This window comes from Peromyscus eremicus, chromosome 19, assembly GCF_949786415.1.
Source record: "Peromyscus eremicus chromosome 19, PerEre_H2_v1, whole genome shotgun sequence".
In the NCBI taxonomy this organism is placed as follows: Eukaryota; Metazoa; Chordata; class Mammalia; order Rodentia; family Cricetidae; genus Peromyscus; species Peromyscus eremicus.
In genome coordinates, this window is record NC_081435.1 from 31,121,166 (window position 1) to 31,145,576 (window position 24,411).

Here is a 24,411-nt window from a genome sequence, read left to right on the forward strand (position 1 = left end):
ATGTTATATATGACTGTCCTAGATCAACAGCAAAAATAAGACCCTCAACTATTTACAATACTTTTTGTATCCTTTGTATCATATTTGTCTTCTTTTATACATCTGTATCAGTTAGCACACACTTAGGACAAGGTGTTTCTTCCCCAGGCATGTTGAGATGATAATGGTACTGAGGCATGGTTCTTGTTATACATAGTGAGACAAGCAATTAAGGCTGAGCCTTAGGATTAGGAGTGTCTGTGAAAGGAATCCCAGGTCAGCAGTCTTCATTTATGTGGTATGGGGTGGCATGCCTGCTTGATGAGTGGGGTCTATCACATGAATATGAAGATGCCCTGGAAACAGTTAAAGGTTTAGAGGAAATTTTACAGTCCTTGAGATTAGTGCACATGAGTCGAGATTGTCAAAGGAGCAGCTGAGCCTGCCTGGCCTCTGCTGTGTGTGTAGTTAGAAATGCATCTGAGTCCAAGATGGCAGTCAAACAGGAAGTTGTTTGTATAAAGAAACAATTACAACAGGAAAGGGAGATGTGGCTAGCACCTCTGTGTTAGCCTCTGATTTGGCAAGTAAATTAGACAAATGAGAAAGAAGATGAGATGGAGGTGCTGGCTTGCCGATTTTTTTTTTTTTTTTTTTTTTTTTTTTTTTTTAGATTTTATTTATTTATTTTGTATACAGGGTTTCTGCCTGTATGTATGCCTGCAGGCCAGAAGAGGGCACCAGATCTCATTATAGATGGTTGTGAGGCACCATGTGGTTGCTGGGAATTGAACTCAGGACCTCTGGAAGAGCAGCCAGTGCTCTTAACCTCTGAGCCATCTCTCCAGCTGGCCTTGCTGATTCTTAAGGCTTAGGTGCCAGAAGAAAAAGCAAGTACAAGTCAGATCTATGCTCAAAAGCCCTTCCTTGGATCCAAGAACTTGGAACCCATGGGAAGATTCAGAGAGTGAGGAGGAAGGGGAGAACATGGTAAAAGAGATAAAAGATACCCCTCAAGTCCAACCTTTAATAGAAAAAGCAATAATTCAGTATGCAGGTGGGGGCATTAACAATAGTCCAATGCAAAAAAATTAGTGTGATCAGGAAATATTCAGCATTTGAACTGTGGAACTGGGGAAGATTTTTAAAACAAGCAATGAAAGAGCCTGTCTCATGCTGTATTAGACCTTGCTTATATTTGACTTTACTATCTTCTTGCCATGAGCCTATGGGGTCACTGACACTTGCTGAGAACAGGTGACAACAGACTTTCAGAGTACTTCACCAAGGTTATCTTTTAGCTCCACTATTTGTTATGGAATGGTGGCTCGGGACGTTGCCTTGTCCTGCTCATCCTCTGAAAAGGTTTTGTTATATAGATGACACAATGATAACCTCTAGGGTTTTACAGATTTGGAAAGGCATTAGAAAGACAACCAGGCATAATGGTACTTCTAACTACTTTGCAACCGTACTGAGGCTGGGTTAATTAAAACAAAACAAAACAAAAAATTCCCAAAGGTATCCTACATGGGTGAAAAAGGACACTCCCAAGGGCCAGAAGGTTACTGAATGAAAATTCCAGTACTGAGAGTGGGATACTTTCCTGTGAGTTATTGGCCAGGAAAGCCCCTCAGGTCCCACAAATCATAAAAGCTATCGCTATTTCTGTTGGTTGTATGCCAGGACTAGACTGTAAGATGTTATTGCCAAAGACACTACACGTACATCCTTTGACTGTGGGACATGGAGAAATTAGCCAGGACCGAACTAGAAACTCCCACCCTGCTGGCTGGCTATGATACCTTCAGAGGGCGCTATGTAGGCTGCTGGTGAAGAACTGTCACCAACATTCTTGTTTGGCTATGGACCCACGTGTGCTCAAATATCAATATGCCAGGCAAGATGTGCCTGCTTGTACAATCGTGGCTCAGCTATCATGGATAAGGCCAACAGCCTTCCAATTGAATTTAAGATCTGCTCTAAAAGAGGAATTCACATCTGGTACTGTAAGCCAGGACAAAACCTGTGGCTTGGAAGATCAGAAGCCCCAATGGGGAAGCAACTTCTATAGTTTTACTTGATAGGTGTCATACGCCTGTCAAACTGCCTTCTAAACATGTGCATTAACACCCATAGATCACTGTTATCAGCCTCAACTCATAACCACTGGTGAAGCTTTTGAAAACAAGTGACTGCTACTGTGACGTGTGGCCTATTTCTTAACCATAGGTGGACCGACAACTGTAGTCACCTCCTTCAAGGCTCAGGGATCATTGCAAAAGGGGGCAGAAAGGATGTAAGAACTGGATGAGGCTGTGGAGTATTGTGTAACAGTTTTTTGTGAGATAGAAACATTCTATCCTAGAGAAGCTCTTTACACAGGAAAGCGAACAACTCAAAATACCTTCAAGAAGTCCCTGAAACTAACCAGATTCCACTAGGCCCCTCCCTGCCAGAGAAAACAATAAAAGCTGAGAGTCCAATCAGACAAACTGAAGCTGAGTTGTAAAGAAGATTCTCATAGGAGAAAAGTTGCAAAGATGACTCTGAGACCAGATCAGCTACCTAGATGAGGTTTAGACCAACTGACGCACTTGGAAAGGACATTCTCCAACCTGCTGAGTTGTGCAGGCTGTGTACTGTGCTCCAGGTTCCCAGCTTTGTAAGCTGCCACATATGCTGGGGTGGGCTTTGGTGATAGAGCTGTCTTTGAGTCATTTCTGCTCCTGTAAGTAACACCAATAAAACTCATTGGGTCACCAGAATCTAGTTTCCATATTTTGGAATATGGAAGGTATTCACATCTTGGTCTGTTATGGAATCCCTATCTAGAGTGAGCAGATGTGTGTATGCTGAATCCCCCCAGAAAAAGTTTGGTCACACAGCAGGCTACATTGAGGGACCTTGTCCCAAACAAACAAATATTCTAGGCCAGGGAAGATCCCCCCACGCCACCCCCATTGGTCATCTAATGCCAAGTAGTCAACCCTGAAATCAAATACATAAAGTAACATCACACAGACTAAGCAGGGTATATCTATATATTAAGAAATATGGCCAGGCAGTAGTAGTACACACCTTTAATACCAGCACTTGGGAGTCAGAGGCAGGTGGATCTCTGTGAGTTCAAGGACAGCTTGGTCTACAGAGTGAGTTCCAGGACAGCCAGGGCTGTTACACAGAGAAACCCTGACTTGAAAAACAAAAGAAATATGTATGTAACAACAACTAAAGAAAAGAAAGGTCATGAGTGTGAGACAAAGTAGGGGTGGAGGTGTACAAAGGAAGGGTCAGAGGGAGGAGTGGAAAGGGAAAATGATGTAACTGTATTTTAATTTTAAAAAATAAAAACATTACAAAAAAACTGTAGAGCTGTCAAGATGTTTCCATAGTCTAAATGCTTGTCATGCCTGATGACCCCAAAATCCCCAGAACACACATAAAAAAGCCAAATGTGGTGGCACACATCTGTAATCCAGAATCACTACAGTGAGACGAGAGATGGAAATAGGAGAATCACCCTGAGTTTGTTGGCCAGCTAGTCTGAGCACACAGAGAAACAAGAGACCCTGCCTCAAAGCAAGGGTCTAAATCAGCTCTAAAAAGCTGTCATCTGTTCGTTGGAGACAATGTTGTGGGAAAACAAAGCTGTCATCTGACCTACAGATATGCACGACAGTACGAGCATGCTCACACTCACACATGCATCATACACAGATGTACAAAAAATAAACATCTTTATAAACATTGAGTTTTTTTAATAGATTATATCAGCAATACTCCTGTTTTAACTTATATACTGTGCTGCTTATCCACAAAGAAAACATGGTATTTAAATTTCTGTTAAAAGCAAAAGAACCTATCTTCTGCAGCCCTATCTGCGTAACAGCAAGGATAAAAACATGCACTCACCATCAGCTGAAAATTTGTCAACAGCTTGGCTCAAAGTGAGGAAATTGCCCGTAGATTTTGACATCTGAAGAAGAAAGCAGTGATCAGACATTAATAAGGATATACATAAATAAGCAGGGCAGTGGTGGTGCACGCCTTTAATCCCAGCTCTCAGGAGGCAGGGGCAGATGGATCTCTATGAGTTTGTGGTCAGCCCGGTCTACAGAGTGAGTTCCTAGACAACTGGGTCTACACAGAGAAGCCCTGCCTTGAAAAAAAGAATATACACAAATAAGACAATCCAAATCCAGTTAATCAGACAGGTGGTGAGGAGTCAAAGAGCCAAAGCATCTGAATGAGGACAGGGAGGTGACATGACCGAGAGGCAAGCATTCAAGCTGAGGCCATCAAGGATCTGGGTGGGTTCCCAGTCATCAACACTTAGGACAGGGCCTCCCTGTGACCTCCTTAAGGCTGGGTCACAGAACTGACTTGACTGTACTAGGGGACACTGGCTGCTTACACAGGGGAGAGCCTTGCTGGCCCGGAGTCATTAGAAACAGAATAGGTTCCCTCACGAGGATAGAGTGAGGCTTTCATGACCTTCAGCAGCACTTAGAGAGCAGCATTCACAGCAGACTAAGAAAACATGTATTTCAATAGGGTCTAACCATGTAGCCCTTGCAGGCAGAGCGCATAGAGAGCGCTAAGATGAAAGGTGGGCACCACTATAGCCACCCAAGGAGAAGAACTTCTAACATTCACCTTTCGCTTCTGGGTACTGACTCTATCTGACACCGTACACTGTAATTTATACCATCTGCTGTTTGTTCAAATCTGTATCTAGCGCAAAGCTACACAGAGAAACCCTGTCTCAAAAAACCAAAAAAAAAAAAAAAAAAAAAATCTGTATCTATTTCCATTGTAACATTTCTAAAGATTTGTTTTCATTTGTATTTATTTATGTATATGTGAGGATATGAATGTGTGTGAGCATGCACATGCCCAGAGTCCAGAAGAGAGCATGAGCTCCTTGGAGCTGTAGTGACATGGGTACTAGGAGCTTCGAGGTCTGAGCAGTCCTCCAGTTCCTACTGTAACACTCAGAACAGCAGCCCTGCCTGCCATTACTATTCTATTGGTTACACTAACATTGATTGGTTAGCCAATAAACCTAACTTATTAATTTGGAAGTAAATGCAGTCACTTTTGAAGGGTTTGTGTGTATGTGTGGTTTCTGTTGAGCAGGCATTAGAGGGACAAGTAGGGAGACTGCATAACTGACTTAGTGAGATAAATCCTACACAGCCAACAGAAGGAACAATATTCCTAAGGGTGCTGGGAGAGCAGTGTACGCAGGAACAGCATTACATGATATATAAAAACCCCTAAAGCTCCCAATTCTCTTGTTCCTCAAGAGCAGTAAGTCACAGTATCAAACAAGGAGCAACAGGCATTCTCTGCACTAGGTAAGAAGCAGCTGATGGGTCACAATGCTAAGATCTCTATGCTTCCTGTCCTCCCTCCTTTTCTTCAATGCTCTCCTCCAGTGAGTGCCAATATCATAACAAACCTGTTCTGCTTACTCAAAAGATGAAATCGGAGTTTATGCTATTAGTCCTAAAGCATTGATAACTTCTCTTAACTCTAATTCATATCACTGTTTACTTTTGTCCTCAGCTGGAAGCCTTGCCCAGAGCCTCACCTTCTCTGAGTTGAGCAGCAGGTGTCCATTTGCTCGCACAGCCACAGGCCACTTGTCACTTCACAGGCACACGTTGCAAGACAGAGAACAAAAAGTAAAACAGGATTACAGTTCCCCATGATACCCTGAGGTGAATGTTAACAATGAGCAGACCGTTGAGACAAGGCCAAGGCACTGCAATTGTGGGTGGCTTCTGCTTTGACGTTCTAGGGCTCAAAAACAGGGCTTGGCTCATCTCACAAAGTGCTCCCTGTGCCGTGCTCCTATTGTCAACAGGAAGTAACTAAAATGAACCAAAGGACTAGGCAGGGCGGTGGTGGTGCATGCCTTTAATCCCAGCACTCGGTAAGCAGAGCCAGGCAGATCTCTGTGAGTTCGAGGCCAGCCTGGGTTACAGAGTGAGATCCAGGACAGGCACCAAAACTACACAGAGAAACCCTGTCTCGAAAAACAAACAAACAAAAAAGAACCAAAGGACTAGCTCTGTGAGTTATGAAGACAAAAACAGAGCAACTGTTTTGAAACCATAGGCAAGGCTCAGGTATAAACACAGGAAGATCTTGAAAATATGCTAAGAGACAGAAGAGCACATATACTGTGGTTACCTTTGCATGAATACAAATATATAGCTAATTCCCAGAATATGCATAAACATTTGTTCCAAAAGAAACCAGAAAACAGGCAGGTGATGGTGGCGCACACCTTTGATCCCAGCATTTGGGAGGCAGAGGCAGGAGGATCTCTGTGAGTTCAGGCCAGCCTGGTCTACAGAGTGAGTTCCAGGACAGCCAAGGCTATAGCAGAGTAGAGTAAGTACAAAGGTGGGTGAAAGGGCATGAGCAGCCTTTTATCTTTATACACTGCGTTATGAACTCTCCAACTTGTCTTAAAACTGCTGCATTCCTGCACCAAATAGATCACTATCCCTTGATAACCTGAAATAAAAAACACTCTGTGGGCTGTCAGTCCAGAAAGAAGTACACATTCAACTGAAGGCATACTGTGACAAATCCAGCTAAACCCTCCACAGTCATTCCTTAAGATACTTGAAGTCTTAAGGCACCTTACTGACCATCAAAAAACACACTCCACCCAGACTTGAGCATTCACCTTTGTTCCGGCCACATGGCCACATGGTTGTAAATGTAATACGAAAGATGATTTGGAATCAAATCTTTGCCAGAGGCTCGAAGGTCCACTGGATACCAGAACTCAAACTCCTGCTTCAGCTGATCCAGTTTTTCCTTTGGAATTTGAGTCTTAGGAAATGGAGCATCTTTGAAGAACACATAATCCCAAACTTCCTTAGTCATCTGCTGGGGTCTGCATTGAAATAAAGCAAACAAATGAACGATTATTTTGAAAGAATCAGAATTTTCACCTACTCATGAATTGAAATTTTAATTAGTTACAGTATCAAACAGGGACAAACCACTCCCCTGTGAATCGAGAAGGCATGATCGCACAGGAGAGGCTACTTAACGTCTTTCTCAGTTGCACAGTACAAAAGCGAAACATAACAAAATACTGCTAACTCCCCCCCAAAAAAGACAGGATCGCATCATGTAGCCCTGGCTGTCCACTATGTACACCAAGCTGGCCTCCTGAGTGCTGGGATTAAAAGCAAATGCCTCTTGCTAGCCAAACTGAGAAAAATAAATATGAAAGAATCAACTTCTAAATATGTAAATCAAAATGTCACCACATATGCAACTGACCATGTGCATAGTTCTTTTCCTTAACTATGTACCAACCTGATGCCCAGTGGAGACTCTGCCTGCCCTTGCAGGTCATTGCCCTGCAACAGGTGTGCTACTGTGTAAAATGCCATGTAAATAGTGGAATCTGACAGCGACTCAATCAACCACTGCTCATCCCAAGGCAGACGAGTGCCTGCAACACAGAAAGGAGAGAACAATGTTGGATGAAACGAAGAGATGCCCACCGGGAGGAGGCCCATCTTCAATGCTACTATCTAGGAAGTTCTGCTGCTGCCGCTGTTCCAAGTGTGGGTTATTGCTATTCTGTTTTGTTTGTGGTGGTTGGAATTGTGCCCGGGGCCTACACATAGTAGGTCAGCACTCTACTACTGTGCTACATCCCCAACCCTAAGAAGCAATAATTCTACTTTAATAATTTGTAAAGATAAAACAGATAGAAAATCAAAAATGGGTGAACCTCTGGAGTCCTTTAATAAAAATGCCATCGGGCTAGAGAGAGGGTTCTGTAAGTAAGAACTTACCTGCCCACACATAAAAACCAGAATTTGGATCCCAGCACCACGTAAAATCCTGAATCCCTTGGCCCTGGCACTATGGGGAAACCACTGGGGCTTGCTGCCTGCGAGTCTAGCTCCAGAAAGTGACAGAACGAGATACTAGACATACTCCACCGGCCTCTACCCAGGCATACACGTTCTGCTCACAAATGTGCCTATGCCATATACATACACCATACTCACACACACAAGGTAAGTACATACAACAAGCAGATCATACTATCAAAGGCATGCAGGTTGGAGAGGACACACCTAGCATTAGGTAGATTACAGAGAGCCACATCCTAGTTTTTCTCATCCTCTAACCAAATCCTGCACTTCCAAGGTAGCAACACCAGAAGAGAGGGGGAGGGAAGGTGAAAAGTTCATTCTCTATCTAACAAAACCATCCGAACCCAAGTGCGGGAAGTCTGCTGACCTAAACCGTACGTTCTTGAGCAAGCATGTTCTTGCAGCCAGTCTAAGGAAGCCTCAAAATTCTTCCTGCTCTCCTCGCAGTACCTAAGAAGAACAAAGGCCAAAGTGTGTCTTTTCTTTGATCAGCCTCCACATTTCTCACTCCCACGCCCCTCTCACTTTCTCTCATCTTACGTTTCCATGTTCTTCAAACACTGAAATGTCTCTTTCTTCCAGCTCTCATCTCCATAGTCCAAGTACCTGGGAGTGAACAAATGAAACTTTTCTTACAGTCAGAAATGACCACAGTGACTGACGGAATCTTCTTGTCATAAGAGGGACTAACCACTGGTCACACAGGGCCACGACACATTCATCTGCAGACCTCGACATCACTTGTTTTTCTGGTTCCATGTAGATAAGTGCATCCCCCTAAATGAAGGTAAATAAAGACATGACAGATATTACATCCAATTCACCCCTTATTCTTCAGGGACAGAAGCCTTCCCCTCCCCAGGCTTGACAAGGTCTGCTTTTCTGTGCAATGCCTGCTTCTGAAACACTTCAACAAGTGGACCACTTTATAGGCTGCTCATCACTTCAGCACTTTCTAATCTTATGATTTGATAGGTGGGGCTTCTTATAACGCTTCTTATTTTTGTTATAAAAATACGAGGAAAAGCTCCTTCCTTTCTCTCTCTCTCCCTCCCTCTCTTTCCACAAGGCTGCACGCACCTTCGCTTTCTCTCTTTCCCTCTTTCTCTCTCTCTCCCTCCTTCTCTCTCTTCCCTCTTCCCTCCCCTTTAATAAAAAAACTTTCCATGTGGGAAAAAAAATAAAGAAAAATTTAAAAACTAAATACATTAACACCACTGTTTTTAAGAGAAAAATATATAGATTAAACATGAAAAATCTTATAAGATTTAGAGTCATAAAAAATTCAGTTTCAAATAGAAAACTGAACACAATTTACTTACTTTTGTTTTTTTGAGGCAAGTTTTCTTTTAGCCCAGGCTAGCCTCAAACCTGCTATGTTTCAGAGGATGATCTTGAACTTCTGATTCTCCTGCCTCTACCTATCAAGTACTGAGATAGGTATACACCACCATGTAGGCTCAAATCTTATTTTATTCTTTAACTAGATATAAATATCTCTTAGTATATTGTAGAGCCAAACTCTTTAAGATAGGAATTTTTTTTTTCTTTTGATTTTTTGAAACAGGGTTTGTGTAGCACTGGCTGTTCTGAAACTAGTTCTGTAGACCAGGCTGGTCTCAAACTCAGAGAGATCCACCTGCCTCTGCCTCCCAAGTGCTGAGATTAAAGGCATGCGCCACTACCATCTGGCAAGCTAGGATAATTTTTAAAATTAAAATTCAATATTATCATTCAAAAAAATGACTCACTGCTCTGTACTTACAATGCAGTTCTTCAATCTAAATTAAAAAGCTATGCTTTTAAATATTTTTATTTCATATTCATATTTTTTGGTTTATAAACAGTGGATCAGAAATAAACATTTAACTCCATCTAAAAATTCCAATTTCAACTGACAATAAAAAGATGGAGAGATGGACTGACTCTACAAAGATAAGCAGAGACAGAAACATAGAGGTATGACAGATGAAGATCAATATTAAAATAAGCAACACAGTTGAAAGCTGTCCTCTCCAAAGAGAAATTAAAAAGAATGTGAAAGGACAGAGTAAATGGCTGCTTTCTGTTGTTATTGCGTGCGTGTGTGCACATATGTGTATGTTTGTGTGCATGTAGAATTCAGATATCATTCTTTAGGTGCCATCTATCTTTCCTTTTTCCTTTTGAGACAGGGTCTCTCACTGGCCCGTGCTGTGGGATGGTCTGTATGTCAAGTGTGTTGCTGATTGGTCAGTAAATAAATCACTGATTGGCCAGTGGCTAGGCAGGAAGTATAGGCGGGACAAGGAGGAGAATAAAGCTGGGAAGTGGAAGGCTGAGTCAGAGAGACACTGTCAGCCGCCACGATGAGAAACAGCATGTGAAGATGCCGGTAAGCCACGAGCCACGTGGCAAGGTATAGATTTATAGAAATGGATTAATTTAAGCTATAAGAACAGTTAGCAAGAAGCCTGCCACGGCCATACAGTTTGAAAGCAATGTAAGTCTCTGTGTTTACTTGGTCGGGTCTGAGTGGTTGTGGGACTGGCAGGTGATAGAGATTTTTCCTGACTGTGGGCCAGGCAGGAAAACTCTAGCCACAGGCCTGGAATTCACTAAGCAGGCTAGTGAGAGAACCCCAAGAGTGTGCCTGTTTCCACCTCCCCATTGCTGTACATTGGTATGCACCACCATGCAAGTCTTTCCCAGCCTGTTTCTTTTTGGAGCCAGCATCTAGGCGAATGGCACACTCACGTTTCTCAAGCCTCTGCCTCCTGGTTACGGACATGAATCAACACACTCATCTTTGCTTTTGAAGTCAGCAAACATAGAGACCACTGTCTATACCGTGGGTCAGTATGATTGTCAAAATCAAAACTTTAAAAAGTAGCTAAGCAAAGTTCTATCAAAGGAGGAAGAAGGAAGTGAAGGAAAAAATACAGAGGTAAAAAGCAAAGCAGCACAGAAAAAGGATGCAACCACTGTATGAGGCCACGGTCAGAGACCTCGCCAGAGTCCTCTGGTTGTGCTCAGCACATCAGCTTTGGTTTTGTTTGGGTTTGACTTCTTGTTGTTGTTGTTGTGGGGGAGAGGGTGTGCTTAAGACACGGTCTGCATAGCCCAGGCTAGCCATGAAGTTGAGATCTCCCTGCTTCTACCTCCTAAATGCTGAGATGACAGGCACACACCCACACGTGGCACATGTCAGCCTTAGGGCACAACCTCATCCCTATTACAGGACATGTGAGTTAAATGAACTGCAAACAGGCCTAGTTCCTGCCATAAAACTATGCTATCTTTTTTATACAGTGTTAGGTTCCACTATAAAACTCACTGCTAATAATACTCGTAGGTCTATTAATTAGTTAAGTGCTCCTCTCAAACAGCCCCCAGAGGACAGGCTACCACATACAGAGTCAATCATGTTTTTCTGAATAGTCTTCTTTACGTTTTGGATCTTCTGTCCTTTAAATCCATCCACCAACATTACCTACAAGGATGAGAGAGGAAACATATAGAACAATTAAAATTTGCTTCAAGATTCCCTAGCTAAATATACTTAACAGACCAAACCAAAAACACTTTTAGAGTAACAGTTATCCCATTTATAACTTTTTTAATACAGCTGACACAACTGATATTCATATACTTATTTCTGTAAGTGTAACTGGGTCTAGTACAATTGTCTTTCTGTAGCTGTAGCTAATGTCTAGAAAGATACACTCACTTCCATGCTCAAGCTTCCACATGGAGATGAATCATTTATACCAGTGGTTCTCAACCTGTGGGTTGTGACCCCACAAGGGTCACATATCCGATATTTACATTACAATCCATAACAGTAGCAAAATTACAGTTATGAAGTAGCAACTAAATAATTTTATGGTTGGAGTTCACCATAACACGAACTATATTAAAAGGTCGCAGCTTTGGGAAGGCTAAGAAACACTGTTCTATACTATAATCATTCCTGGTGGTTTTAGAGGTAACCAAGTATATTCCACTCAGGCGTCTCTTTCCAACCCTGCCCATTACAGGGCCTATATCCTGCTATAGGCCTAATGTCCTCCAACTTCTTACTTAGTGGGCAAAGAATTAACTCACCCTTTGTTCCCACAGATGAGGCCACAGGCCTTATAAAGCTGGCTTGGGTAAAAAGGTCAAGTTTTTTTGTATGTCTGACTCTGCGCCATTAACAAGTAGTTCCCATTTTAGGTGGAAAAACACACACCGCTTTTGCTCTTCAAGTTTCTAACATATTGATGCTTCATTCTCTATAACTATGAAGTTAGAGTCATGATCATCACTGTGCAGGACCAGATCATGGAGCAAAGCTGTCAACTCTGAATCCCCATTCTGCCACAAGCTACCTGGCTGGGCTTGAGTAAAACACGTAGCCTCTTTGTGCTTCAATTTCCTTACCTGTTAGTGGAGATGATACTGCCCACTTTGAAGCATGATTTTTTGAATTAAGTTAGTTAATACTGGATCTGGACAGATGGCTCAGCAGGTAAGAGCACTTGTTGCTCTTACAGAGGATCTGGGTTCAGTTCCCAGAACCCACATGGTGGCTCACAGGCATCTGTAACTCCAGTTTCCAGAGATCTGGTCTCCACAGGCACCAGGAGCATATGTGGTGCACATACATGTATACATACAGGCATAACACACACACATATAATAAATAAATATATAAGTAAAATTATTTTTCCTTTTAAGTTAATATATTGAAGTATTGGCTCTTATTATCATTCAAAATACTGTCATGGTTTGACAAAGAATGACCCCCACAGGCTCATATACTTGAATGCTTCAGCATAACTTGAAAAGGACTAGGAAGTGTGGCCTTGTTGGAGGAAATGTGTCACCGGTGGGCTTTGAGGTTTCAATAGCCCAAGCCAAGCCCAATGTCTCTCAGCCAGCAGATCAGGATGTAGGTCTCAGCTACTTCTCCAACACCATGTCTCCCTGCATGCCGCCATGCTCCCCACCATGATGATAACGGACTAAACCTCTGAAACTGTAAGCAAGCCTCATTTAAATCCTTTCTTTTATAAGAGTTGTCTTGGCATTAGGATCAAGGTCCATCCCTGGTGCATCAACTGGCATTTTGGAGCCCACTACCTATGTCAGGGGGAGGAGCTTGGACTTGCCTCTACTAAATGTATGAGGTTCTGCTGACTCCCCATGGTAAGGAGGCCTTACCTTTTTGTAAGAGGGAATGGAGGATGGGTTCAGTGGGGGGGGCGGGGACTGGAGGGGCAGGAGGAGGGAAGAGGGGGATCTGTGATTGATATATAAAATGAATTAAAAAAAATTTCTTAATTAAAAACAAAAAAGAGTTGCCTTGGTCATAGTGTTTCTTCACAGCAATAGAACAGTAACTAAGACAATACACAATTCACTTTAAAAAAAAAGAAAGAGATTAAACTAGGTTTTGTTTATCTAGGAAAGGGGAAATGCAAAATTAAAAGAACACTCTCAATGGTGTCCTTAAAACCATTCACTTCGCCGGGCGGTGGTGGCGCACGCCTTTAATCCCAGCTCTCGGGAGGCAGAGCTAGGTGGATCTCTGTGAGTTTGAGGCCAGCCTGGTCTACAGAGCGAGATACAGCAAAGGCGCAAAGCTACACAGAGAAACCCTGTCTCGGGAAAAAAAAAAACAAAAAAACAAAACATTCACTTCAACCTTAAGTGACTGGGTTTTCTCTTCCTCTAGGTCAGCCTTCCCATGAAAATCTAAGGCATATTAGCACAGGCAGAACTGAGAGAGGAAGCTCAGAACAGCTTTGTTGTTCTCACTTGACACTTAGTAGGCATCAACAAGTAAATTAATAGACTGAATAAAATGGCTTAAGCAGGCTGGAGAGATGGCTCAGCAGTTAAGAGCACTGGCTGTTCTTCCAGAGGTCCTGAGTTCAATTCCCAGCAACCACGTGGTGGCTCACAATCATCTGAAATGAGATCTGGTGCCCTCTTATGGCCTGCAGGCATACATGCAAGCAAAACACTGTATACATAATAAATGAAAAAATGAAACAGCTTAAGCAAAAAATGAACTCTATTATGAAAAGCAAAAAGAGAAAGCATTCTTGCCGGGCGGTGGTGGCACATGCCTTTAATCCCAGCACTTGGAAGGCAGAGCCAGGCATCCATCATCTCTGTGAGTTCGAGGCCAGCCTGGTCTACAAAGGCTACACAGAGAAACCCTGTCTCAAAAAAAAACCAAAAAAAAAAAAAAAGCATTCTTTTTCTAAAATTTTGAAGATGTATTTATTTACTTTATGTGCAGTACCAGCATGCCTTTTGGATCCCCTGGGGTTACACTGGGGTTACAGTCGGTTGTGGGCTACCACGTGGGTGCTGGGAATCAAACCCCTGTTCTCTGTAAAAGCAGTAAGTGCACTTAACTGCCAAGCCATCTCCCCAGCCCTGGAAAAGAAATTCTTGATGCAGCCAACCTTTAAAGGTGTATTGTATAACAAGAACTAATTTTAAATATCTCAAGAAATTCTAAAAGATTCCTAGAGCACACCAAAAAAAATAGATAATTCTAGAAATGTTTCTAGAAATGACATGATAAAAATTGGAAATTTAGAATAAAACGTATTTCTCTTTTTCAAATCAAAAACTACGTTGAACTTTTCTTTTTCTTATTTTTTTAAGTTAAAATTATTAACAGGAACACCAGAGCATAAAGCTACAAATAAAAACAATAAAAATTATGACTTACACCATCATAAAATCCTCTTAAATACAATTTCTCCTTTGCTTCTGCAAGTTTTTCACGGTCATTCTGGCTCTGAATTTTCAGCTCATCACAAAGGGTCACAGCAGGCAGAGTTCCAATCCCTGGGATTTCAAGGACCGGCACCTGCAGAGAACAGTAACACCAGAAATGGATTCACACTGAAAGGCAGACACAAATCAGCCATGTGGACGGACATGGTCCCTTTGCCCGGTAAAGCCACCTTGGCTCTTACTACCACCAGGCAGGGACATACACTCAGTGCTCACAGACCACCAACCTGAAGATGGGAATGTGTGCACTCCCTTACCACAGGAACACCACATGCCACCCCGGCTCTCACCCCCGACACACAGGTCACTGAATAACTAAGGCTGCAAGAAGCAAAGCAATGTCAACTATTGTTATGGATGGTTTCAAGTTTATGTCAAACTTTTGGAGTCTTTTCCCCCAGTGCTAAGGAGCACACCCAGGGCACTGAGCATGCCCACACTCACTCTCCTACACTCTTCATGAGAGTCATTTGCTAGTACTGTTCTGACTTTTCTTCTGCAGGTACTACGTGAAAACAAGGAACATTAAGCAGCACTGTAAGGCTACAAAATAAATATTCCTGAGTTAAGTATGGTACGATGTTGACAAGTTAGTCTAAAACCAAAGAGGATTAAAGGCTGTTCCCAGACTGCAGGTGCCAGGTGGAAAGAAAATGCATATTGTTAATTTTTCTTTTGCTGTTATTTACAACAGTAAATTATCAAATGAAAGTAAGAAAATTATTCCCTCTCTTATTTTTAAGCTCTACCAATTATTTATTTTTGTTATAAGAAAAACATGTAAGTGTCTTTTCGCCTCTGATAAAGATGTGTGAAGCCTGTGAACATTCACATACTCACCGGCTCAAACGGCAGGACCATGTCATCTCTAATTCCATATTTTGCTCGGAATGCCTATGGAAAATTCATAAGCTAACATTAATGCTCAATTTTGTTACTGATACAATCAGTGAGAAAGCAAACTAATTTTTTTTTTTCCTGAGGCAAGGCTTTACTACAGTAGCCTATGCTGGCCTTACCCTTCCTGCCTCAGCCTCCCTCTCCCCTGGCTTCAAACTTTTATTCCATTATTTGTTCTCTTCATACAGAACATTTTTAACATTATCAAATATTTCAATAAGGGATCTGTGATCTTTTAAAACTCAACAGTTTACTTTAATGTGAGTGTCCTTCAGGTATGTCCAATATTTTGCCGTTTTAACAAAATTTGTCATCTATACAGTTCCCAATTAAGAACTATGCAACCAACTTACAAACAAAACCTTGTGTTTTAAAGAAGTTTATGATTTTTCATTGAGCCTCATCCATAGCTATCCTGTGACACATGGAACACACAGGCCACAGGTTGAAAATGTCTGTAGGAACTGCAGTCAAATGCAACAATACACACAGACATCTAGATGTCACCCCAGTTAAGGGTAACATTCTCACCTGTAATGAAATACGAATATAAAAAGTCTTCCTGGTCGGGCGGTGGTGGCGCACGCCTTTAATCCCAGTGCTCGGGAGGCAGAGCCAGGCGGATCTCTGTGAGTTCGAGGCCAGCCTGGGCTACCAAGTGAGTTCCAGGAGAGGCACAAAGCTACACAGAGAAACCCTGTCTCGAAAAACGAAAAAAAAAAAAAAAAAAAAAAGTTTTCCTGGGGCTGGGAGAATGATTCAGTGGGTGAGAGGACTGTCTACACAGCCTGAGGACCGGAGTTCAAATCCCCAGCACCTATGTGAGAAGCCAGGCATACTAAAACCCCAGCACTGCACCAAGTAGAGACAGGAGGATCCCTGGGACTTGTGGCTACCAACCTAGCTCTAAGTCCCATGAGAGACTGTCACAAGAGTGAGGAGGAGAGTGGTAAAGCAGGACACCAAATGTGCTGCTCCATCCTGTGTGGCGGTGCACATACTTAACACACACACAATCTTCTCAAATGTGTCATAGAATTGTATTTAAAATTCCAACCACAGAAACATACAAATACTGAAAACCAGGTTAGAGAGAATAAATAGTTCAGAGACAAACATGTATGCCCTCAGCTTTGTCTCACAGCTGCTCAACAGTATCTACTAACATTATGCTGAATTTAAAACAAGGATATGGGCTAGTAGTGGTAGCACATGGCTTTAAATCCCAGCAGAGGCAGGTGGATCTCTGTGAGTTCAAGGCCAACCTGGTCTACAAAGTGAGTTCCAAGACAGCCAGGGCTACACAGAGAGACCCTGTCTTGGGAAAAAAATAAATAAATAAATAAGAAAGAATAAAACAAGGACATGAAACAGATACTTGCTTGCTTTTTCTTCAAGTCTCTGAGCGCTGCAAGATCATCCGGGGAATCGGAAGGAACGCTCGTGACCACACCAGTACCTTATAGAAGAAAGAATAAAATAATTAACTAATACAACCAGAATGTGGTTAGCAAAGCATTCTAATAGCAAAGTCTGTACCTTTATCCTCCTTAATGGTGAGCATAGGAAGAACGTAGACCACCTTATAGCATGTCAGGGGTGCAGAAAGTGAAGCCCCAAGGATCTCCTGTAAAACAGGAGCAAAAAGGTGAAGAAACACATGTAGCTGCAGTGACAAAAAGTTAAAATAAATATTTAAATTTTAAGGTCAAGAGGCTACTATTGAAAACTATACAGGAATAAACTCCTGAGAGCGATATCTGCACAAGGCAGTTGCTGCAGTTAATGACATGGTGTTACACAGTGGAAAATCACAATGATTTGAAACGGTCTCACATCAGAAATGGGAAATCTGAGGTACTGCTTGTTAATTAGCTTTACTTAGCCATTCTACCATGAATACGTATTTCAAAACATCATGTTGCTCACCATAAATGTGCACAATTTCTCCACCAAGTACACAAAATAAAGTATATAAAAAGTAGCTGGGTGGTGATGGCACACACCTTTAATCCCAGCACTCGGGAGGCAGAGAGCCAGGCGGATCTCTGTGAGTTCAAGATCAGCCTGGTCTACAGAGTGAGATCCAGGACAGGTACCAAAGCTACAGAGAGAAACCCTGTCTCAAAAAAAAAAAAAAAAAAAAAAAAAAACCTGCTTCTAGAATAAAAGACAAACCATTCAGATCATTCAGATTTCTATTAATTATTATAGAGCCAAACAGTAAAAGCTTGTGCAGTTATAACCAAAAAAAGGAAGCTATTTTGGTAGTTACTGCCAAGACACAGTAAGGTAAAACAGAAAGCAAGATACAGCACAATATCCATATGCATTTGCCTACAACTTATGTGTTGTTAAACCATGAAAATATTTTTGGAAGAACACACAGGACACAGACACATTTAACTACTTCTGGAAAGGAAAATGTATCAACATGGATGTCTGCTTCCCCTGTGGTACTGGGGACTAACATCAGGGCCTCACAACACCAGCAAGCTCTCTACTAATTACATCCCTGCCCTAAAGAGCTATCATTTTTATTTTTCTGTGTCTTTTGACTTTCGAATCTTATAAAAGTTCACAAGACATTAGGTGAGCATAGTGGCTATAATCCCAGACTTAGAAGGCTGAAAAGCAGAACTGCCACAAGTTCAAGGCCAGGATAGGCTACAGAGTAAGACATCTTAGAAAAACAAAATGGCTAGAGCTGTAACTCACTTGGTACAGTGCTTGCCCAGCATGTACGAAGCCCTGGGTTCAGTCCCCAACATCATATGTGTCATGACACATGCCTGTAACCCAACACTCAGAAGGCAGAAGCAGGAAGATCAGAAGTTTAAGGTCATCCTTGGCTATGTAACAACCTTAAGGCTAGCCTGGGCTACGTAAGACCCAATCTCAAAAAAAAAAAATTACAACATAAATAATAAATAAAAATTCAACTGAAAGGCAGACAGTAGTCTATCATATTTTTCTTTTACAGCTTATTTATCAAGAAACCAAAGATATTATTTACTAACTGGTAGAAAAGCAGCTCTTATTCCAATCTCAGGAACAAAGGCAATGTTTTCAAAAACACGATTCTCAAAGAGCTATTAACCCAAGGAAGAACTGTGTATTTTTTCAATCAAGTACTTGCTGAGTTGAATCAAAACTTAAAAACACTATTGTAGGGATAATGCAGTGACTACCCCATAGTAAATGAAAACAGGCAACCAGATTGCTTGGGATTGGCTGGACACACAGGACGACATACAGAATGATTCCATTAGGTCAAGTTCAAGAATAGCAATTACTGGGCTGGAGAGATGGCTCGGTGGTTAAAAGAACTAGCTGTTCTTCCAGAGATGCTGAGTTCATTTCCCAGCAACCACATGGTGGCTCACAACCACCTGTAATGAGATCTAATGCCCTCTTTTGGCAAGCAGGCATAACACTCTATACGTAATAAATAAATCTAAAAAAAAAAAAAACCCAGCAATTATCATAGATATGTCAGGGCAGAGGCCCCTTTGAAGGGGTGCGGATTCGGCATGGCAGAGCCTTCAGGAGAACCCTGACAGTTCTGTGCCTTGCAAAACACAGATGCCCTGCATACATTATCCCGTGTGCACTCTAATTGCAAAGTTTTTTGATGCTTTTCCAAGCTCTACTGCTAATACTTTCCTCTAATTTTACAATGAAAATCCAGAGTGTGCTCCCCAACTTACCTCCCCCATTAATTCCTTCACAACAGGTACCACTCCATTGTGCTTGGTGAAGCCTTGGTACGACATATTCCTGGCCGCTCTCTGGGTGCAGATGAATATATCACTATTTGCTGTCTCAAACCCAATGTACTTCATATCAGGCCGAACCCAACAGTTTGTCTGTCCAAACATAGTCTCAGGTCTAAGGGTAGCAGCTACTAGGAAGAGATTTTTCCCTTTCAGGCCACTAAGAAGAAAAAGCACATGTTTATATTAAAAATGTGGCTTCCCTCATAATTACCTGATTGTTCAGAAATGATAAATCAAGCCAGGCATAGTGGCAACTTCAATCTCAGTACCCAGAAGGCAAGTGCAAGAGCACTAGGCTGCAAAGCAAAACCCTGTCTCCAAGAAAAGAAGAAAAAAAAAAGGAAAGAGAAAAAGGAAAAAAGGATAATGAAACAGTAATTTTTAGTAAACCTACCTTAATTTTGATGGGTATGGTTCAAGCACCTTCAGTTTAACTAGGGTATATTCCTGAGGTCCAACACCCTAGACAAATAAACAAGGGGAAAAACATGGATTCACTCTGCTAACCTATGCAGGAATCTGCTTCAAATTTCTGACATGGATTCTTGCACATAGGAATAATTCTTCCTTCCAATGAAGAGAGTGCCATTGGTCATAATAAAGAGTATTACAGTGACTACTCAGTGTTCCAAATACTCACCTCTCCAGTTTGTCTGTCATGATCCATGCAAGGTTGTCCATCTTTTGGAGAATAGATGGTGTACCTAGAGGGGAAAAAAAAAGGGCGATAAGCAGCAAATATTGTTATATTATTCAAGTTACATCATAATGTATCAGCAAGTATCACTAATATATTACAAGTGTGAGTTGTGACAAACATCCTCAACCAAGCCAGTGTCTAAATTACTCATGCTTTGATGAGTAGTTCTGAAAATGTAGTTATTAATATCTCCACCTCCATGAAAGAGAGCACTACTGAAAACTATGGATTAGCCTTAGCTTTGCAGTAATGAAACCTAAGAGTATAAGATAAATTCACAGAGCCAGGCAGTGGTGGAGCATGCCTTCATCCCAGCACTCAGGATGCACAGGCAGGGAGAGCTCTGTGAGTTCAAGACCAGCCTGATCTACAGAGCAAATTCTAGGACAGCCAGGGCTACACAAGAAACCGTGTCTCAAAAAAAAAAAAAAAAAAAACAGGCGGTGGTGGCGCACGCCTTTAATCCCAGCACACGGGAGGCAGAGCCAGGTGGATCTCTGTGAGTTCGAGGCCAGCCTGGGCTACCAAGTGAGTTCCAGGAAAGGTGCAAAGCTACACAGAGAAACCCTGTCTCAAAAAAAAAAAAAAAAAAAAAAAAAAAGATAAATTCACATATGAAGTGTAAGTTGTTTTTACTTGATCTACATAATCAAGAAAGAAACTTAGCAACTTATAGAAGTATAAGCTAAAACACAAATAATTTTGTTAGTGGTTTGCTAGGAATATTGAACAGAATCATCCCATTCTCTCTGGTTCTAGTTGCCAAAAACACAAAACAGCTCAGAGAAGTCAAGACGCTGAGCAGCAAGGAACTGGGAATGCAGCTCCGTGACAACACATTTGTCAAGCAGGTGCAAGCCCAGAGTTCAACACAAAAATGAAAATAGACACAGGCAAGATTAAAGGAAAACAAGAGCTACAACAGAACGAGATGAGAGTGATGAAAAAAGGAAAAAGAGACAGGCAGATGAATGGGTGGATGGACAGATAAGAGAGAATAAGAAAAGACAGGATACAGGTACTGAACTGCAATGCAAGAATCACAATTTTTAGTTTACTATACTGAACAAAAACAAACTCACCGCTTCCCAAATTTTATTTTGTTTCTTTCTCTTAATGTTAAAAACTGCCACCTGACAAAAGAATCATAGTAAGGATTCACATCCGTGGTGATGAATGAACGCCGCCAGTCTACCTATAGAAAGAAAAGGAAAAGATAATTTTTATAGATAAGGATTCCAATGAGTCAACTATTTACCTTTCTACTATTTATTCCAACTTAAAATTAGATCAACTATTAAAGAAAAAATCTCTAGTTCCACACTTTAGATACATATAAATCATTAAAATAATTTGTTTAATTAATAGGTTTAAATTTGTTTAATTAATAGGTTTTAAAATAGACACACTTGCTGAGCAGTAATGGTACACGCCTTTAATCCCAGCACTCAGGAGGCAGAGGCAGGTGGGTCTCTGAATTTGAGTCCAGACTAGTCTACAGAGCGAGTTCCAGGACAGCCAGGGCTACCCAGAAAAACTGTTAAAACAAAAAAACAAAAAAAATACACACTTACATATTAGCTAACATATAAGATTTACAAGAAATTTAAAAGAAATACTTAAGTAATACAGTCAACATACTCGAGTTAAAGACACTTTGGTGTCTTCATATTCTTTAAATAAAACCCCTTTCTTACCAACTGTTAATAAATGTATTCTGATAAGACAAATATTGAAGTTTTCTTCCTCACATTGAGTCCCACTTGTTGCCAGTCGAGTAACATCCAAATTTTTGGTGACATTCAGCCAGAATATACTGCTGTAAATTTAAAAGTTGTTCCCTATATTTTTATTTTATTTTTGTTTTTTTGTTTTTTTTGTTTTTCAAGACAGGGTTTCTCTGTGTAGCTTTACGCCTTTCCTGGAACTCGCTTTGGAGACCAGGCTGGCCTCGAACTCACAGAGATCCGCATGGCTCTGCCTCCTGAGTGCTGGGATTAAAGGTGTGCGCCACCACCACCCGGCCCCTATATTTTTAAAGGATATAAAAATAAATGGCTATCACTTGTCGTTAACACTGACGGCGATGGCATACCTTCAAACCTATTTTCTTCAGATCCTGAACAGCCAGTGGTGGGAAATAATCAAGCCAATGTTCCGCTTCTGAGAACTTCACTATGTCCTCATCAGAAAGCCCAAGGGATTTCATAATGTCCCACTGGTACTTGGAAGATCCTGTTTTGGCAGCAGCTTTACTCTGAAAACAATTAAACACAAACTCCATTAAAGCACAGCCAAAAACTGTTCAGAATCCCAGGACCACAGTAACTAATTCAGTAATCCCACTCGGTAATTCTGTTTCTTTTGGAAACAGGGTCTCACAATGTAGTCCTAACTGGCCTGAAACTCACTATGTAGACAGGCTCTCTCACAAGGGATCTGTGCTCTGCCTCACAGCAACACTGCTGATACACTGCAAGGCCACAGAAGGCAGGGATATTGTTTTGTCAGGATGTCCCCCAGGAAACAGACACTAGGGACAATAAAATGAAGGACCACTAAGGAGCATCATCATGACGGTCTTAGCATTAAAACTCTTTCCTTTCTTCTAATAGCACACATGCCCTTCTTAGGTCAAAATAAAAACTGAAGGACAGTCTATTGAATGGTTTAAATTTTGGCCCCCACTGTAACCATAGGAATCTTAATTCCCCATGTAATAGCGTTAAGAGGTAGAATCTTAATGAGGTTCTGCCCTCAAGACTGGAGTACTGCTGCATCACAGAAGACAAACCCAGGACCTCCTGAACATGTTACTTCCTCTCTCCCTGTCTGTCTCTCTCTTTCCTGTCCTACTACTATTTCTTTGCCCTTCCTTGACAGATAACTAGCACGAAATGCCTCATCAGGTACTGAACTCTCAACATAAGCCTTCCCAGCCTCAAGAACAGTGGGCCAAAAAATTTCCAGTCAGTATAAATCACCCAATCCGTGGTATTATCACTGCAACACAAAAATAGACATGACTTTTTTGACAGTCAATAAATTCTATATCTGAATAACACTCCACGTCAAAAATCATAGAAGACAACAGTGTAGTGTGGATTCTAGATTGAGTCTTTTTCTTTTAAATTTATTCACTTTTACTTTATGTATATTTTGCCTGCATGTATTTATACATAACATGTGTAGGCCTGGTGTCCTCGGAAGTCAGAAGAAGGCATTAGATCCCCTCAAACTCTGAGTTGTAGACGGCTGTGAACTACCACATGTGTGGGTGTTGGGAATCATACCTGGATCCTCTGTAAGAGCAACAAGTACTCTTAACTGCTGAGCCACCTCTCCAGCCCCTGCACCCCCCACTCCCCAACTGGATCTTAAAACAGAGAAAAGCCATTAGGAGAAAGATGGGGGATATCTTTCTGTACACTGTGAATATGTGTTGCTCTGATTTGGTTGATAAAGAAAGCCATTTGGCCTATAGCAAGTCAGGTTATAGCTAGGCGGGAAATTGAAGAGAGAGAGAGGAAGAAGAAGGCAGAGGGAGAGAGACATCAGCCACCGAAGGAACAACATGCCAGCAGACCGGTAAGATTAATAGAAATGGGTTAATTTAAGATATAAGAGCTAGCTAGCGTTGGGGATTTAGCTCAGCAGTAAAGCGCTTGCCTAGCAAGCACAAGGCCCTGGGTTCGGTCCTCAGCTAAAAAAAAAGAAAAATAAAAAAATAATAAAAAAAAAAGAGCTAGCTAGCAAGAAGCTTGAGCCATAGGCCATGGCCATGCAATGTGTAATTGAGATAAGCCTCTGTGTGTTTACTTGGGTCTGAGAAGTTGCAGGACCAGGCGGGGCACAGGAATTTTATAAGTGGCTGTGGGACCTTGGTGCCGGGAGAGACAAGGAAAACTTCAAACTACAGAGAGGTAAAACTTCAAATACAAGGACAGCAAGAGGACTTACTATGGGTCCTATCCTAGATCCTACAGGATGGCAGGAAGAACTTATTCCAGAGCTGTCCTCTGACCTCCATAAGCATGCACCCACTAGTAAGCTTGCCCCCACACACCTCCATAAGCATGCGCCCACTGGTAAGCTTGCCCCTATCCCCCTCCTACATACAATTTCTAATTCAAATAAGGAGACTAGAGAGAAAGCTCAGCAATTAGGAGAGCACACTGCTGTTGCAGAGGACACATATTAGGTTCCCAGCAACCATATCAGGCTGCTCACAACTGCCTGTAACTCCAGTTCCAGGGGATCCAACACCTTTTAGACTCTGTAATTACCTGCACATGACAAACCCATACAAAGACACACACATACACACATAACTAAACATAGA

General features: G+C 41.7%; 1 protein-coding gene across 2 annotated transcripts in view; it reads right to left on the minus strand.

The window, feature by feature from the left end:
• The window catches only part of Lars1 (leucyl-tRNA synthetase 1), a 58,659-nt gene that overhangs the window by 20,926 nt on the left and 13,322 nt on the right, over positions 1 to 24,411 (minus strand). For both annotated transcript variants that reach the window (XM_059245887.1, XM_059245888.1), the window contains exons 6-22: positions 22,165 to 22,326; positions 21,152 to 21,264; positions 20,010 to 20,073; positions 19,764 to 19,831; positions 19,301 to 19,526; positions 17,130 to 17,217; positions 16,973 to 17,049; positions 15,531 to 15,584; positions 14,623 to 14,763; positions 11,302 to 11,379; positions 8,599 to 8,684; positions 8,448 to 8,513; positions 8,275 to 8,357; positions 7,333 to 7,471; positions 6,689 to 6,901; positions 5,579 to 5,636; positions 3,895 to 3,958 (exon numbers count right to left, since the gene is read on the minus strand). In XM_059245887.1, coding sequence (XP_059101870.1) covers positions 3,895 to 3,958; positions 5,579 to 5,636; positions 6,689 to 6,901; positions 7,333 to 7,471; positions 8,275 to 8,357; positions 8,448 to 8,513; positions 8,599 to 8,684; positions 11,302 to 11,379; positions 14,623 to 14,763; positions 15,531 to 15,584; positions 16,973 to 17,049; positions 17,130 to 17,217; positions 19,301 to 19,526; positions 19,764 to 19,831; positions 20,010 to 20,073; positions 21,152 to 21,264; positions 22,165 to 22,326 — 1,780 coding nt within the window. The remainder of the gene's footprint in view (positions 1 to 3,894; positions 3,959 to 5,578; positions 5,637 to 6,688; positions 6,902 to 7,332; positions 7,472 to 8,274; positions 8,358 to 8,447; positions 8,514 to 8,598; positions 8,685 to 11,301; positions 11,380 to 14,622; positions 14,764 to 15,530; positions 15,585 to 16,972; positions 17,050 to 17,129; positions 17,218 to 19,300; positions 19,527 to 19,763; positions 19,832 to 20,009; positions 20,074 to 21,151; positions 21,265 to 22,164; positions 22,327 to 24,411) is intronic.